This window comes from Mastomys coucha, unplaced genomic scaffold (assembly GCF_008632895.1).
Source record: "Mastomys coucha isolate ucsf_1 unplaced genomic scaffold, UCSF_Mcou_1 pScaffold3, whole genome shotgun sequence".
In the NCBI taxonomy this organism is placed as follows: domain Eukaryota; kingdom Metazoa; phylum Chordata; class Mammalia; order Rodentia; family Muridae; genus Mastomys; species Mastomys coucha.
Genome location: NW_022196909.1, coordinates 45,334,200 through 45,352,488, shown reverse-complemented (window position 1 = coordinate 45,352,488; position 18,289 = coordinate 45,334,200). Strand labels below are relative to the sequence as shown.

Here is an 18,289-nt window from a genome sequence, read left to right as displayed (position 1 = left end):
ATTTGATTGAGAGCAGCTGAAGGAAGAATTTTAGATAACAAGGTCATAGTATGACTAGCATGGGAGATACATCTAGAATGAGAGGAAACCCCTGTGCAGGCATTTCTGCTCTTCAAAGAGTGACTGTGTGCCTCCTGGGCCACACCAGCACTCCTAAACTTACTGCTCCCCAGCTGTTAACTGCAGCAAATAAAACAAGACATTGGCTCACGCAAAGGTAAAAAGTAAAACCCATGCAACTTACTTTAGTTTCGTTTGCTTTTGTTTCGTTGGGGGTGGGATAGACAGACAGCTGGCCAGATGTGTTCTTAGCCTATTAGATCAGTTGTCTGGCCAGCACATTCTTTGCTTGCATTTAATTTTTTGTTTTGATTAGAATGATACAGAATTTTTAGCTCTTCTTTCTTTCTTTTCTTTCTTTCTTTTCTTTTTTTTTCTTTTTTCTTTTTTTTTTGCCCCAGGTCCAGCAAGACTATGAATCTCTGTTCCAAATGCTTTGCTGGTAAGTGCAGAGAAGGGGTTGCCGGGTGTTTCTGTTTCCCCCAACAATTTATTTAGTTATTTTTTCTTTTTGGTTATTTTAAGATTAAATTATTTGGCTCTCCTTTGGATTTTGCATGGGGCGTTGTTATCTTTCTGCGTGAAAGCAGATTCTCTTCACTGGGCGCTTCATGTATTTGCTTAAGATTGCTAAACTCGTTTCTCTGAGGGAAATGAAATTTCATGTGTACTTGCATCAAATCCAATTTGCTAAGCTCTTGGGGTACAGAGGAATTATAGAAACATGTCTGGTTTAGTAGGGTCATGTATATTAATCTCTGATCTTGATTTAAATGATTAATGGTAAATGTTGCTTTACCAATGAGAATGCCACAGGAAGAATGTTTTCATGTTGGAGTCAGGAAACGAGTCATGCTGAGTTAGTCCCTTCTAATCAGACCCTCCTTGAGCCATCTGGGGTAAGTCACTTCATCTTTTTGGACTTTAGAACCATCATGTTTAAACACAGGGTTGGGATATGGTGTTTGCCCAGGACTTCACCATCCCACATGCTGATTGACTCCTTGAACTTAAAATCCTCACCTTACTGATTAGACATATTTAGTTTCTCTTTTTAATTTAATTTGTTAAAGGTAAGCAAAGCTGGATGTTATGTAGAGTGTTACAGACCGATTCTGTTGAAATAGACAGTATGTATAACATACCCTGAACTCAAGTGCATACTGCACAGTGCTGGTGGGACCATTAAAGGAAGAGGTCCAGAGTGTGGGGACAGTTGACAAAGCAGAGGTTCTGTACTAATGCAGAAATAAAGTAGATTACAGAGTTAAAAATTAACAAAACTAAAATATGCTGATATGCCAACGCTGTGTATGAGCTGGTGATGAACAAAGTTAGGGTTCTGGCTTTTCCACAGTCTGGGAGATAAGACTTGGTAATTACATTTAAATACATGGTTTTCAGGTTATTGGGAAAGACTCTCGGAAGTTGTAAGAGAGATATTCGTATATATCAAAGGGAGACAGAAAACTACATAGCTCTCGGTTCATTTTAGTAAATGCTCTGAGTGATCAGGACGTGCCTCGTGTTGACTGCACGTGCTTGCTTTTGGTAGTTAGATTTGATGAGGCAAAGTCAAGGGTAGGACTTGTGTATGGGGTAAGTCTAAGGATGCAAACTTTTTACTTAGAAGGTCATATCTAAGTCTTTTTATATTGGGGTGTGTCTGTTACAGTCAGGAACGGGCTCAGAGGAGTCCAGTCAAAGGGATTTTCTGTTGTTAATTTTTACCTTGGATTCTTTATGCTCCTTGGACAAAGAGACAATCATCCTACAAGCTTTAAACCTTGACATTTGCACCTAAGCTAGGTGGAAATTGTGTGTGTGTGGTGTGTAGGGTAGGAAAACTGTCAGCTTGCAGTTCTCCAGAGTCAGCAACTTGTCAAATCCTTGAGGTTTAGTAAAGAAGTGCATCATTGTTAAATTTGAGCTTTGTCCAATTTTAAACTCATTCTGCCAGAATCTGTGGAGTGCTATATGCTGTTGATAGCTGTAATTACACATGGAAAGAAACGATTCTCATGAGTAAGAACTTCAGTAGGGCAGATGAATACCGCAGTCACAGTTTGCAGGAGATTGTAGCTATGTCCGCAGTAGTCTGTGTTAGAGTTTGTAGTGCTCTTCCCGTGGGGAGGCCAGATACCTTTGAATAAGGTGAATCACATAAAATACTTAGGAAGAACTGTTGCAAGTTACTGGATGAATATACTGTTTAAAAAAGTTATCAGCAGTCAGTTGTGGACTTCATGTTTGTTTAAATTTGTTACAGTTTTACTTTTTTGTTGTTGTTGTTGTTGTTACTGCTCTTCTATGTCCATCCTCTTTATGTAAGTTTCTTTTAAAAAAAAAATCTTAGGAAAGGGCTGGGGTGTAGATCAGCTGATAGAGCCTGTTTAATATGCATGAAGCGCTGGGTTCAATCTCCAATAAAGCAGATAGACTGGACATGGTGGTGCATACTAGCACTTGAGATGTGGAGGCAGGAGAATCAGAAGTTCAAAGTCATCCTTGACTGCCTACCAAATTTGAGTGCATGAAACTCTCCTTAAAAACAAAACAAAACAAAAGGTTATTTTCAAGTTTGTTAAGCTCTCTTCCTCTTCCTACTCCTCTTCTCCTCCTCTTCCTCTTCCTCTTCCTCCTCCTCCTTCCTTCTTCCTCCTTCCATTAACTACTTCTGTTGTCTCACAGCAAGCACATGGGATGACTGGATTCTGCCTGTGCATGCAGCGGTGGCATTCTTTAAACAGTAAAATACCATTGACTTTAAAAAAAAATTTTGTGTATTGTTTGGTTATGAAGATAGAAGATCATAGCAAATACAGTACTGAGGTGAGACATGTACAAAACGACATGAGGACTGCTTTGGCCATAGCTACTCTTAAGTTTTAAATGCTCGTTAATAGCCAGGCAGAATGGTGAATGCCCTTAATCCCAACATTCGGAAGGGAAAGGCAGGCAGATATCTATTGAGTTAGCCAGTCTGGGCTTTATAGCAAATTTCTGGGCAGCCAGAGCCACATAGAGAAACCTTGTGTCACAATAGAACAAAGAAGGTAAGCTATACACTTTAAAAGATAGAGATCATCTTTTATTAAGAATGGTTCTTATATGCTGTTAACCTAGTTTTAAAGATAGCAAACCCTTTCTTTTAAAAATGTATTTTAAGAAAAAGAAAAGCAGGTTTGTAGGGCTGGAGAGATTGCTCTGAGGTTAAGAGCACTGACTGTGCTCAGAGAGGACCTGCATTTGATCCCAGCACCTACCTGGTGGCTCCAAACTGCAACTGTAGTTCCAGGCGATTCGATGTCCTCTTCTGGCCTCCATGGGGCAGAAGGCATGTAAGTGTGCACACACATACATACAGACAACATGCCTACACACATTAAAGAAAGCAAGAGGCATATAACTGTGCACACACATACATACAGGCAACATGCCTACACACATTAAAGAAAGCAAGTTGTTGTTTGTATAAAATTACGAGAAGTGAGAAAACAAAAGTTTTTAGTCTTGTTGGAATTGTAACTTTTGGGCAAGGAAAGCTGGGTGCTGGTGCAGGAGCTGCCATCTCGTAACTGGTAGGCGCATGTCCCCAGTGACCAGTGTCACGTTAGAGTTCTCTCCCCTCTGTGCTGCCCTCTCCTGTTTTCTCCCTCCTTCTTTGTTCTCGTTTTCTTTTCTGACAGGTTTTTGATGAGTAGCTCAGGTTGACCTTGTACCTACTCCAGAGCCAAGACTGGCATGGACTTGTGACCCCTCTGCCTTCCCAGGATGACTGTGCTGACCTCCTAAGCAGGGTGTGACTGAGAGAGTCCATCCAGTGATGTGGTGCCATCTCTGCCACCCACAGATGCTCTTAGTAGTGGATGGGGCCTAGTGCTGAGGAAGCGTCTGTAGATGGCTTTATGCCCCGTGGTAAGGGTTCGTGTGCAGACCCCTCTTAGGGGATGAGGAAGCATCTCAGTAACTCTTAGGACAGATGCAGTTGCAGACTAGCGTAAGCTTTGCTTAGCTCACCATGCACCAGCAGACCTTTGGCTCTTCATGCTTCTGTATGCATATAGTTTGGAGTAATTTTCTATTTTCTTTGAAACTTCTTTTTGATTGTTTGTTTTACATCATGCCCTCACTTCAGTCCCACTCATCTTCTGTCTCCTCATATCTGCCTTGCATCTTCCACCCCAAAATAAAACAACAACAACAAAGGATAGAAAACATCTCACCAGGGAAGCTGCAGTGAATTGCAGTATGTCCCTCAGTACATCCCACTGTCTACACATCTTCACTTGAACATTGCAGTGTTCATTGCAGTGTTCATTGCAATGGGTCATTGGTCTGCTTTGAGATTCTGGCTTCTGTGACACCATCCATAAAAACTTCTCCCAGTTGTTGTTGTTGTTGTCCTGCCCCTCTGAAATAGCTGGGAGCATCTTAACAGTTCCTGATGATGATGATGATTGATGATGATGATGATGTTGATGATGATGATGGTGATGATGATGATGGAGGAGATGGTGACGATGATGATGATGATGATGGAGATGATGATGATGATGGAGATGATGGTGGTGGTGATGATGATGATGATGATGATGATGATGATGATGATGATGCAGCAAATTTTGGGGTGGGCCACTTAAAAGCTCTGGATCTGGACCTGGGTGGTAGTCTAAGCTAGTCAGCCCTCTGGCTCTCCCTGATCTGCACCACGAGGGTGAGCTCTCTAGCACTGCTCTGGCTAGGCCACTCAGTGTCACCAATATCAGCAAGAGGCAGGGTCAGGTGTGGGGACCACTCTCCCAAGTGCTGCAGCCTCTGAGGGGCAGGGCTAGCTCTCCTGCTCTCATGACCTTAGGGCCAGATTTCCCAGCTACTGTGGGTGGCCATCTTTCCAGTCCTGCTTCTGGACATTCTTGTTGTTCCCAGTGGCTTCTGGACCAGGGACATCCCCTTGTTCTCTAGTGGTAACACGAGCCATGAGCATGGACACTCACTCCTGTTGCTGTGTAGCCACGGACCCAGGCTGGCCCTTCACCATGGGTCCAATTAGTAGGGCTGGCCACACAACAGGGTACCCATCTCCACTCTCGAGTCTCAACTCCATCTCCCCTCATAATGCTCAAGCTGCTTCTTTTCTCCCCCATCTGACCACCACATACTTACACATCCATTGTGGTGGCTCTAGCAGCTGGTGGGCCTGGGTGACATCCTCTGTCAGTGCGGCATGGCGTGATGGCAAGCGGTGCCTATAGCCCCAGCTACCCATACTGTGCATTGGAGTGCCAGTCTGCGGGAGGCATGGACTGGAGTGCCAGTCTGTGGGAGGCATGGACTGGAGTGCCAGTCTGTGGGAGGCATGGACTGGAGTGCCAGTCTGTGGGAGGCATGGCGGTCTGCTGGTCTCTACCTTCCCTGTCCTGTGTGCTGATGCGTGGATTGGAGTTTTAGGAGTCCTAGGCATAAAACAGCTTTGGCCAGTGTGAACACCACCACCACCGAGGTATCTCTGCGTGTTGCCGGGGGAGAGGGGTAATTTCCTTAAAAGGCAGTACTGGAGACTGGAGAGATGGCTCAGGTGTTCCGAGCACTGGCTGTTCTCCCTGTGGCCTGGGCTTGGTTTCCAGCACCCGCATAGTGGTGGCTAACAACAATGGCTCTAGGGGATTTGACTGCTACATCTGTTGTCTGAGGGTGCCAGGCAGGCAAGTGGCACACAGACAGATACACATGGACACACACCCATGCACATAAACTAATAGTTAAATTTAAAAAGCAGCACTAATGTGCCAAGAGAAAAGTCTTCACTGAAGAATGAAGAGTAGGCAGTTTCTTGTAAACAGTGCGCATAGCTCATTCATTACTCAGTGGCTAGCGGGTGTGACGGGGCAGCATAGCTTATTACTCAGTGGCTAGCGGGTGTGACGGGGAAGGTGACAGACAACTTAAAGGGTATTTTGTTTTTAACTAAGAACATATATATTTTCTTCCACTGTGAGATGGTAAAGTTGTGACAGCAGGGAAGGTATGGAATGAAACCTGCTGTCACTGTGGCCGTGTCTTAAGGCCCACCCCAGTAACCACTCCTCCATGTAGACCAGTGCTTCTCACCCTTCCTAACGCTGTGACCCTTCAATTTGGTTCCTCATGTTCTAGTAACCCTCACCCATACATAATATTATTTTCATTGCTACTTTATAATTGTAATTTTTCTTCTGTTATGAATAGTTATGTAAATATCTACATTTTCTGATGGCCTTAGGTGACCCCTGTAAAATGCTCATCCCAAAGGGTCGTGACCCACAGGTTGAGAACCACTGATCTAGGCTTACCCTCTTAAAGGTTCCACGGTGTCACAGAACAGATCTGTCTATGAAAGATCACGTGTTCAAACACATGTGTCTGTAAGGAAAAGTTCACATCTAAATGATACTGATAATTTAGACATATTTTTTGTTTAAGACTAGCTAAGACACACTCATGATTCACATAAAAGTGGTTAAATAAGGGAGAGATGGTTATTTTTTAGAGAAAGCAGTTTTCTAGTATTTATGGAATAATTCTATTAAAAATAAACATTAATGATTATGCAATTGAAGTACAGCTAACACATCTCTTAAACCATAAAGTAATAATGAAATTTCATTCTTTGAAAATCAGTTTCATTCTTTTCCTTTCTGGGTATGTGTAATGGTAACCCATTCTGAGGCCAGTGTTTAAGTCTTGGGTGTCATTCCTCAGGAGTCATCTAGTTTGATTTTGATTTTGATTTTGATTTTTGACTGAGACTTGGAACTTACCAGTGCAGAAATCCTCCCGTCTCTGTCTCCACAGTGCTAGGATTAAAAGTCTGTGCCCACTTTGTGTGTGACTTTTTTTAAGTAAATGTGAGTTTATTGCTGGCCTGGTAAGGAGCTAAGGTGCTAGGAGGTAGAGCGGGGCGGCACACATGGCAGTCACGTGCCCTTCCGTAACAAGCATTTGCCAGCGCCGGAGAACTGGAGCTCTCTTCTACTATAACTATTACTGTTGGGGTTTTATAATCTGTGCCACATAACTGTAGTACTGTTAGAACGGTGCCATCACAATTGGCTTTAAACAAGTGTTTCTTTTCTCGGTTCTGGAGACTGAAACCTAACTGAGGACAGCAGCACACGGCAGGGACAGCTCATCTCGTGCTTTGCCACCAGCTGATGTTCCTTGGCTTGTAGTCATTTTGTTATTGACCTTATGCCAGTTTTCTGTCTCCTAAGGACACGTGACATTGTAGTTAGAACTGTCCCACATTAGGGATGATGATGATGATGACAACGACGACGACGACGATTTTGGTTTTTCGAGACAGGATTTTTCTGTGTAGCCCTGGCTGTCCTGGAACTATTTTTATTGAGGAATCTTGAACAATTACATCTACAAAGAACTCTCCCCACTTTAAAAAAAAATGGTTCATTCTCAGGATGTATTAATACATGTGGACATGTATTAAGAGATAGAGATGGGAACATCCTTTAGTCTACTGCAGGAATATGTAACTACTTTAGAGACAAACAGGCAGGTGGGGGCTTAAGCTCCAGTTTACTCTTCTTTATCAAAGAAATTCAGAGACCTCACAGATCTGAGAACTGCTTGGTTTGGAGATGGTTGGTCTCTCATGTAATAGCCATGAAGAGCAGCTTAACATAACTGCTTACATCCTCTGTGCTGTGTGTACTCAGGGGTCTAGTGAGGTGTCAGGATGAGCAGGCTCAGGTGTGTGAGTAAGTGATTGATGATAGACTGGGTGAGACTGAGCATCATGGGATTTTTGTTTCTTTTTGTGCTCCTGTGGCTTTGATTCTACAAAGCTGTGGGTACTGAAAGTATTTCTTGATCTGGTAAACTTTGTGGGTGTTTGTTCCCTGGCTATAACCATCTTGAAATTCTTACTTTTTTTAATCTGCAGAAGGGATAGTGAGTGAAAAAGAAATAAGGTGTTAATTTTACTTCTATAAAATTTCCTATCAGAAGTCCAGGGTTCTTGTTGACTCTTAGGATTCTAAAGCAGCTCTGTTTGTTTACAGTCTGGACTCTCATCAAAGGCTTGTGTTAACTGTCTTGAGTTTTCTTACTGTGAGTATCAGATACAAGAAAGAAAAAGACCTTAAGACCAAGAACAAAGGTTTAGTAGAAATAGAGAATTGTTTGGAGAAAAATGAAAACCATACATGATCAAATAGTGTTAAAGAAGAGAATTAACTATTTGTGGGGAAAAAAAGATAAAGGGTGTGGTCAGCTCTCAGAAGGGTGTGGACAGCTCTCAGAAGGGTGTGGACAGCTCTTAGAAGGGTGTGGTCAGCTCTCAGAAGGGTGTGGCCTGTGCTTCTCAGGGGGTTGGAAAGTCTAAATTAATTGTCTTGATGACTAAGATTGCTGAAGCTCTTTTATGACCCTTAGAATGTTAATTGTATAGATCCACTTTACAGATTGGGAAACTGAAGCTTTTCTGGGTTGTTACTCCCCAAGAGTAAATAGATGACAGAATAAAGACTAGGAGTTGATGTGAGGTGTTGGGCTCCAGTCCTCCTCATCTCCGTGGTGTGCTGTGGCATTATGTGGGAGATTAGAGTATCCCTCGGAAAGCTCCAGTGAAGGAGGGAGAGAGCTGAACAGCTGATGACATGGTGTCAGCACATCATTGTGCAGCTTCTGCCTTTCCCAGATTCTCTCCTTTAAGGTCAGTTGTAATTTGTCTCTAGATTTCTAGGGAAAATCAGAGAGGCACGTGGAAGGTTCACAGGTTAGCTGATTTGGGAAGAGTATGTTGTGTGTGGGGGGAGAGGGGGAGGCGGAGGTGGGGCGGGAGTATTTTTGTATAAAGCATTTTCTATTTTGGTAGTGAGATTTTCATTTCTTAACATCTTTCTTGTTCCTTTTCATATAACTTTTAGCTCATTAACCTTCCTCTCTGCGCTGTGTAACAAAGCTTTTTTTTTCTAATTTAGTCTCCTGTGTTTAGCTTCTCAAAAGATTTAAAAAAGTCTGGAACTGTGATTTAATTGTGGGCTTGTTGGTGCATTGTCAGTGGGAAGGCGAGGATGAGTTTCATATTTAGACAGTGTAACTGCAGGCTTTGATTGTTAAGCTGCTCGTTGGTATTCCAGTTCTCATCCATATGTGCGCATTGTTAAGGAGGCTGGCTTCCTCATAGCTTAGTTAGCAGCTTGGTTGAGTTATGGCGAAGCCTGTTCTCTGCCTGTGTATTTGCTCATTTGGAAATCTTGTATGGTTTGTAGGACACTGGTGGTTCCGTCCCCAGTTTCCCCGTGGAGTCTGTCCACATTACAGTGTACTTTCCCTGCCCTGCCCCATGCTCCTGTGCTGCTAATTTGTACATTCCAATGCAGTTTGTCTCCTCGGGGCTCTTGTAATCCAGACCGAATGTAAGAGCTCTGCGCTTTAGAGACCTGGCTTGGCCTTGCCAATTAGGACAGAGTGGTTCCTGAGAAAGATGTTTTAAATAAAGCATGGCACCCTGAGTGGGACAGTCGCTTGGGAATAATGAGGTGTGGTCTTAGCTCTGACTCACAAAGATCTGTGGACAGATCAGGACTTTGTGGGGAGGGTGGCTTGGGACTTCCTGCACAGCGTGGTTCTGTGACTTTCCTCATGCACTTCTTCAGTTTAGACCTTTGTTTGCACTCGCAGATCTGCCCCTTTCTCCTCTTGATTATTTGATACATGGGTTGGTAGAATTCTCTTGATTACTGGGCGTTTACCCGACGGCTGCTGCTATGGCTGCTGAGTAAGAGTAGAAGTTTCGTTTTAAATTTCACCAAATATTTAAAAGCCCAGATGTCTTTGGATAGCCTATCATAGGCTAATAATTTACCAGTTCACCCTCAAGAAAGACCATATACTTAGCACTTTAGAACATATACTCTAAAAACAGAATTATTCTCTAGAAATCAGTATTGGTCCAGTTAAATGGTAATGTTGTACTTTAAAAAATTTTTTTGCATAGGAATTACTTTGAAAAAATTAGATTGTATCAGTTGCTTTGAAATAATGTCAAGAAAATTAAATGACTAAAGAGTCAGTGATGTGTCTATTCAACATTAAAAATGTTTTAACTTATACAGGGAGAATAAGACAAGCACACCCCTGCATAGTTCAGTTAAAAAGTTCATAGGGGCAGGGCGGTGGTGGTGCACACCTTTAATCCCAGCACTTGGGAGGCAGAGGCAGGTAGATTTCTGAGTTCGAGGCCAGCCTGGTCTACAGAGTAAGTTCCAGGACAGCCAGTGCTACACAGAGAAACCCTGTCTCAGAAAAACAAAACAAAAAGTTCATAGGGTTATATTAAGGAAAGGTTCTAGAAAACTGAGCTGCAGTTAGTTAGACTTAGTTAAACACCAGGTTTCCAGCTTAGTTCTCTGAAAGTCTTGCACAACTTGCTGATGTTTTGAAGAATCATGGTAGCAGGCTAGTAAGTGCTGCCCGCCCCTTTCTGAGCATCAGCACCAGTGGAGGTAGATGACCACACTGGCTTTCTGACTGAACGTCCAGGAAGTCTTAAGTCTGCTCTCTTTTGATTAACATTGTATTATGCTATTGCTAAATTGTTTAATAGACAGGGGAGTTGAATTTGTTTGAAAATAATTGACATCTGTAGAATTGCTGATTTGCCAGCTGCTTTTCCACTTTGGGAAGTGACGGTGAGCCTTTGATTCTGGCACATGACCCAGCAAGCTGCTAGTTTCCACGAGTTGTAATCAGGAATCCTTGGGACACTGGTCCCAAGTTACACTGGCAGCTGAAAGCTTGTTCCTGCCTGCTTAGCCCATCCTCTTAGGGTAGAGTGCCTAGCACCATTTTTGTTTTTAGCAAGTCTGAAGGTGTGAACCCATCAATCTTACATGTGGGTGGTGATCACATCCTGAGTAAAGGATGTTGAAAATGAGCTGAGGCAGTGCTGGAAAAGTGGCTGTCTCATCATCTGCACACACTCACACTCACACTCACACACACACACACACACACACACACACACACACACACACACTCACACACACAAAATGAGCTGAGGCAATGCTGGAAAAGTGGCTGTCTCATCATCTTCACACACTCTCACACACACACACACACACACACACACACACACAAAATGAGCTGAGGCAGTGCTGGAAAAGTGGCTGTCTCATCATCTTCACACACTCACACACACACAAACGCACACACACGCGCGCGCGCGTGCGCACGCAGAGCTCCTTATGTGAGTATGTTTTAGTAATCTTAAGACACTAGAAAGCGGGGCTGGAGAGATGGCTCAGCGGTTAAGAGCACTGACTGCTCTTCCGAAGGTCCTGAGTTCAAATCCCAGCAACAACATAGTGGCTCACAACCATCCATAATGAGATCTGACGCCCTCTTCTGGTGTGTCTGAGGACAGCTGTAGTGTACTTACTTACAATAATAAATATATCTTTGGGCCAGAGCGAGCAGAGGTCCTGAGTTCAATTTCCAGCAACCCCACATGATGGCTTACAATCATCTGTACAGCTAAGTGTACTCATATACATAAAATAAATAAATAATTAAAAAAAAAGACACTAGAAAACTTTAGATTTTATCAGGTTAGAAATTTCTATGGGGCCAAGGAGCAGAGAGAGGTGGGTGGGTGGGGAACAGGCACAGAGAGAGGGGGTGGGGTGGGGGATGGGCAAAGAAAGGGGTGGGGTGGGAGGCGGGCAGGGGCAGAAGCTGAGGGAGATTTCTTTGAGTTCAAGATCAGCCTGGCCTAGTGAGTCCTAGGCTAACAAAGGCTACATAGTGAGCCTCTATGCTGGCCAACTTTATGTCAGTTTGACACAAGCTAGCGTCGTTTTGGAAGAGGGAACCTCAAGAAAGTGTCACTGTAAGATTGGCCGTGGGCAAGCTTTGCTTGTCTTTGCCTAGTATCTGTGATTTTCCACATTTTAAGTGTGTACAGTGCCAGTGAGTTATGTGCCCCTAGTCCCCTCAAACCCTTTCTGCTGTACTTGAAATGTGTGTTTTGTGCATTTATATTTACAGTGTACTTTCTACTTGCAGCCTCAGCCTGTATAGCAGGAAGGACTAAACTACAGCAGAAGGGCGTGCAGTAGCCTAGTGTGAATGCTCACAGACTTTTCATTGTTTGGTTTTTCAGGACAGGATTTCTCTATGTAGCTCTCAATGTCCTGTAGGCGAGGCTGGTCTTGAACTCTCAGATATCCTCTCGCCTCTGCCTTCTGCGTGCTGCGATTAAAGGCGTGCACCTCCACTGGCTACCCACTTTTAATTTTTAAGAAGGTAGATAAAATTGACAAACCTTTACCTGAACCATCAAAGAGAAAAAGGAGACCCAAATAAAGGCAAATATGCGAAGAACAATATTTAGCTGATCCCAGAGAACACATGAGCAATTGTACTTCAGGAAATTGAAACTTCGAAGAAAAGGATAGATTCCAGAACTGTATCAGAAGACAGAAAACTTCAACAAACCAATAATGATGAGTAACAGCACTTAATAGTAATAAACATTACCCTATCAAAGAAAAACCCGGTAGCACATGAATTTGTTGTTGATTCTAACTTGAAAAATTTGAACGACTTCTCATCTGTGCCAAAGAAGTAAACACAGTGTGGGCCAGAGCACATTGCCTGTGAGCAGCATTACTCTTGATACTAAACCAGGCCAGAGCAGAACACAGTGAGTCTGAAGACCAAGGTCCCTGGTGGACATGTGTGCAGAGTACTAGTAAATGGAACCTGACATGCACCAAAATGTGTGCTTCATGACCAAAAGGTATTTAGTCTCAGGCATGTAAGGAATGGCTCAGAAGAGCAAATGATTGTGGGGACACCTCACATGACTGCACCTAAGGACACCACTACACGGTCATCTGTCCCAGAGGCCACACAGAAAAGGCAGCTGGAAGTCCAGCAAGTCTTCATGACCTAAGTCCTCAGTGAGTGATGCTGCTCCCTCCCCAGATTAGAGCAGCATCACTCACAGCCCTGACGGCACTGAGCGCATTTTGTCTGCGAGCTAGAGCAAGACCACTTTGTCCACTTGTATCACCTCTGCTCCAAAGTCTTACAAGTCGTAGAGCATTTGGTCAAGGGAATGGATTAAAATATGTATAAATAGCAATGGAAGAGGCAGCATTAGTCCTGTGTTTATAGGACTCGGAATATTGTTAGAATTTACCTGAGCCTTATAAGACTCAGAGGAAAATGTAACATCGATTAGTGACATTTTTACATATTAATAATGAATATGTAACAATAAGTGGAAACCCCGCTCTGTAGCTATAAAGTAAAGTAAGCAGAGAGAAACTGTTTTAAATTGGTTGAGAATTTTTACAGTGGGTTTTGGCCATATTTACTCCTCTCCAACTCTGCCCAACTTTGTGTTCTTTATTTTCCTCCACACATTAGTTCAGCCTGTGCTGCCCTCCACTGAGTGACGGGCACCCTCCCAGTGGCAGCCTTAGGAAGCTGGCTGCCTCTCTGGGAAGGTGGCATTTGCCGTTGGCTCCCTTCAAGGCTTAGGGCTTCCTGGCTGCCTTCCCCATCCATGCTGAAATTCGCTCTGGCCTTACTGGCTGAGTTGTCTTCTTAGACCCTCAACTTTTTATTTCCATCAACACCGTGTCTTGGTTTGTTTGGTGTGAGAGACTTTTGTATTCCTATAAAGCTTCTCATGTCTTCTATGGGATGTAAGAAAAGTGCGAAACAAGTTTTTTTGCTGTTTGGTTTTCTTTTCTGGTTGAGTTTCAGATTTGTTAGGCAGCCCTTGAGCCACTCTCATTTTACATCCTCTAAGGTTTCAACTCTATGTTGTGAGAACCATTAGGTCCCTTCTGGGACCCTTCTGGGACCCTTACGAGCTCTTGGCATTCATTGTTCTTTTATTCTTTCAAAGTATTTCTTAGTTTCAGGCTCTTTCCTAACATGTGCCCTGTCAGTGCTTGGCTGAGAGCAAAAGTGAACCCATGCTGGTCTCTTGAATTCTAGTATTCTCTCATCTCCAGGGCTCTGGTCTGCACACTCAATCTGCTCCCACTCTGTGGGGCTCTGCCCTCTAACTCTGAGTTTGCTGATGGTTCTCCCTTCTCCCCCTCCCCCGCCCCCAGTCCTGGCTACAGTTCATCCACCATCTCAGTTTCCTGCCTTGTTGGGCAGCATCCTGTGTGTCTGGTGTGTACTGTCTTGAAAATAGCTTCATGGAGGCTACAGAGCCCACTCAGTGGAAAGCTAGACCGTGTGCATGACTAATACTAATGGGAATGGGCAGATCCCGAGGGCTGACTGTCAAGATGTATTTGCCTAGCTAAATTGCTCAGTTCTGGTTAAGTGAGATATACTGTCTCAAAAAATGAGGATAATGGAGAAAGACATCCAAAGTCTTGGATGAACGCCTTAACCCCAAAGTTACATATATTCTAACAATTGTTTACACTGGGAAGAGAAATCAGTTCCTCTGTCCATAGCTAGAGATGGAGGGCCTCTTATCTACATCATCCTTAAACTATGTAGTTCTGAGTCATAGCAAAATCTCAAATGAAATGAAGAGTCTTTGCATTTTAAGGACTTTATTCTGCCTCATGAGTTTGCACTAGCCCCTGTGTTAATGATGCATGTGCCATTTGTTTCCGTGGAACCAGGCAGAGATAAATATATTTGATCTTTTAAGACACTGCACCAGAGTGCATTGGCGGCTCAGTGTTGGACCATGAGAAAAGCATTCTGGGTATATCAGTGGAATAGTTATTTTGGTTGCAAGTGCCAAAATAGTAATTTTGTTGTGACCCAGTAGCTCTTGTAAGCCATTCGGGTCTTCAGTGGAGAGCTGAGTGAGGTCGTTGCTTCGATAAGCTCCAAGAGGACAGTCCAGAGTATGGGGTGAGAAGACAGGTCCGAGCCCTTTCATGGCTCTCCTGGTTGTCTCTGGCGAAGTTATCACTTAGATTTAGATAATGTAATAGACAGTATAAAATTCTAAATCACAGTGAAATAGGCTGGGGAACAAGGGTGATCTAAATTACCCAGGAATAAGATTCCATGGGTTTTGTTGGGATTCGGATGTAAAGAGAAGGAAGTAGATGTACCTATGCCTGTTAGCTGCTGGAAAGAAAAAAGGAGATTTGTGCTGTGTGATGGGGAGCAGGGTTTGAGCTTAAGGGGTGTGGATGAGTTTGGTTTTGGGTTCAGTTATGGAGGGACTGCTTGTAGTTTCTGGGGACTGTTAAAAGATCTGAACTCAGTTTCAAATGTTGTCACATTAAACAACTGAGATTCTTGTGCACAGCTGGTGTTCATTAAATCTTTGAAAGACCAATAGGTCAATAGAACTGAAGCTTGTGCATATGCTAGTAGTACCCAAAACTTGAATGTACTTGAAAAGTGTGTTAAAACATACTGCTGGAGGGCTAGAAAAATACCTCAGTTGTTGCCAGCACTGGCAGCTCTTCCAGAGGACCAGATTTTCATTCCCAGTTTACAGCCACCTTAACTCTAGTCCCAGGGGATCTGTCACTCTTCTGGCTTCCATGGATACCAGGTGTGCATATGATACAGAGACATACATGCAGACAGAGCACCCATATACATTAAGTAACACATTCGCATTGCTGGGCCTCTGCTCCTCAGAGCTTCCAATTTTGTTTCTGCTGGGGTGGGCCGGACTCATTTTGCTTCGCTGACAAATTTCCAGGTGTTGCGGTAGTTTGGGGACCACAGTTTGATGACCCTTGGTTTAAGATGGAAATGTGGAAAGTGTAAAGAAGTGTTCAGGTTTTTTAAAGAAGAAAGGGAGATGGATGAAGCCATAGAGTTGAGTGACCATCATTTGCTAGGTTACAGCGCCAGACTTGAAGGAATTGTTTCATTATTTCAGACTTGGAAAATTATTATACCAAATGAAATAGATTAGAATGAATGAGTAATGGTTGTCAAATTTAATAAATAATATTTTCATTGTAAACTTGGAAAGCAGGGTGTATTCTGGGGGTGTGGTAGGCAGACTTCTGAACTGATGAAAGCCTGAGTTTTCTAAGAAAACTTGGTAGTTCTGTATTCACTTTTTAGGGTTTCATGAATTTCATAGAGGCATTTGTTCTCTGGTCATGAGCTCTTTAGGGTGGTGTTATTAAGAGTGACAGGTATGAAAGCAAATTTTAAAAAAGATGAAGCTGGAAAATGCCAGAGAAATGAGCAGCTGCTCCGCGGTGATGGTAAATGTGCCAGGAGCAGGATAACGAGAGAGCTCCTGCCCACGCCTCGCACTTGGCCTGCATGTTCTGCACAGTTCTCTGTGGCCTGCTTATCTTTTTCATTGCATTTCAGTTCTCTTTGCTCATGTGAAGGATGTGGTAAAGAACTGGTGAGCTAGAACCCAATCATGATTTGAGAGGTGTAACAATGCTAGTTTACTGTTAATTCTGTTCCTGAGGCCTTTTCTTTTTGTGCAGCAGTTTTAACCAGCATGATGCACAGTGCCCAGTGCAGTCCAGTCCTCCTCATGTTCTGTGATGTACATGTGCAGTGCACACAGAGTGATTGATGGCTTCCCGAAAATGCATTCAGTACTGACTCATCAAGTATGGGTGTTAGCACTGGAAATTTGTAGATGGCCCCAAGGTCAAGAATCATGTTTGTTGTTATGTGTGCTATTAAAAATGAGTTTTACTTTAAAAATTAGCACTTCATATAGTTTCTGTTGGCTGGAGTTTTCTCTGTGTTTCACTGAATCAGCTTGAACAATGTGGATGGATATTGTGGATAGAAACATGATTTCCTAGAATGTCAAATATGTGATTATAAAATACACATAGTAAATGTGCATACTAAGTTTATGACTGTACTAAGTCAGAGAACTAATCTCTGTAATCTTTGCTTTCTATATTAAAAACATTCCTGAATGTTGTCTCCTGCTGTGTCATGCTTGTAGTTACGTTTTGAAAGGTTGTTGTTTTTTCAGTAAATTGGGACAACTTTCATCTTCCGGATACAGAATTAAATTGAGACTAAACCTCCAATTTGAACTTAAGTAGTTTTCTTCTTGAGGACCCTTAAACTTGAGCTTCAGGCTTTAGAATGAGTATCATAAGAAAATATCAGGTTTGTCAAAGTTAATTTTCCAAAATGTCTGCTGTGTTTCTTGCCTTTGATTAAGCAATGAGGGGAGAGGCAATCTGTAGTCTTTACTCGTGGAACCTTGATGACTAGGAAGGGAGAGCGGCTGCTCATTGCCAAACTGTATGGTGGGTCTTGGAAAGTGGGGGAGATGTGTCTTGCTTCCCCCAGATTTTTAGAGTTGAGATCTGTGTTAAGTAAAGGCCATAGATGCTCCCTGAACTGTTTTTGATGCTCACTGGTGAGCTCAGTGATTCAGGCATACACGGCTGCTCTGCATTTACTGTTTGTGGGGAGCCTTGAAACATCAGAATGTTAGGTCTTACCACAACAAAAGTTGAGTGTGTCTATCGGAGGCACATATCCACACACACCTTCTGCCCTTGTGGCAGCTGGTGTCAGAGAATGTGGCCAGTGACGGTTCTCTGGGCTTGGCAGCTCCTTCCTGTGCCCAGTAGCTTGCTTTCCACTCTGCCTTCCGTGATGTGCAGGCTCTGCTTATCTACACTCCAGACCCTTGTAGCTACAGTGCCCACGCATGCCTTTCTGTTACTCAGAGTCTAGAAAAGCCTGCCACGATCACTGGCTGGTTCACTGTAGGTGTAGAGACTTAGAGGGCTTGGTTGATAATCATTGCGCTGCGAGCCTTTCTCCAGCTCATCTAGCTCTAAAGCTTGACCTGGTGGCTTCCTAGGGTTTTCAGGAGTTCTAAAAGCTTTATGATTGATAATGTGCTCTACATGGGGCAGTCCGTTCGTTACTCCTGCTTCCGACATTTTCTGTTCTTCATTTTTGTATTTTTTTTTTTTTTTCCCATTTTGAGTGTAAAATGGAGCAGCCTTGTCCTATTGCTCTTGGTGTCAGACCTATGAGGTTCCGCTTTTGGATATACTTTTCCCATGTGTAACAAGACAGGCAGTAATGCGGGCACGGAAGGTAGTTCTGGAACTTTGCTTCCCTGCGCTAAGATTCCCAAGAACTCTGTGCCCAGTTCTCTTACATTCCTACCCCAGATTTTCTGGAAGAATTGTCAAGGAATTTTCGTTTGGGGCCAGTGTTTGATATATTAAAATCTTTTGTTATAATTTCC

At 43.2% G+C, this 18,289-nt stretch overlaps 1 protein-coding gene across 2 annotated transcripts in view; it reads left to right on the top strand.

The window, feature by feature from the left end:
• The window catches only part of Zfand3 (zinc finger AN1-type containing 3), a 214,181-nt gene that overhangs the window by 59,997 nt on the left and 135,895 nt on the right, over positions 1-18,289 (top strand). For both annotated transcript variants that reach the window (XM_031348630.1, XM_031348629.1), the window contains exon 2: positions 462-502. In XM_031348630.1, coding sequence (XP_031204490.1) covers positions 462-502 — 41 coding nt within the window. The remainder of the gene's footprint in view (positions 1-461; positions 503-18,289) is intronic.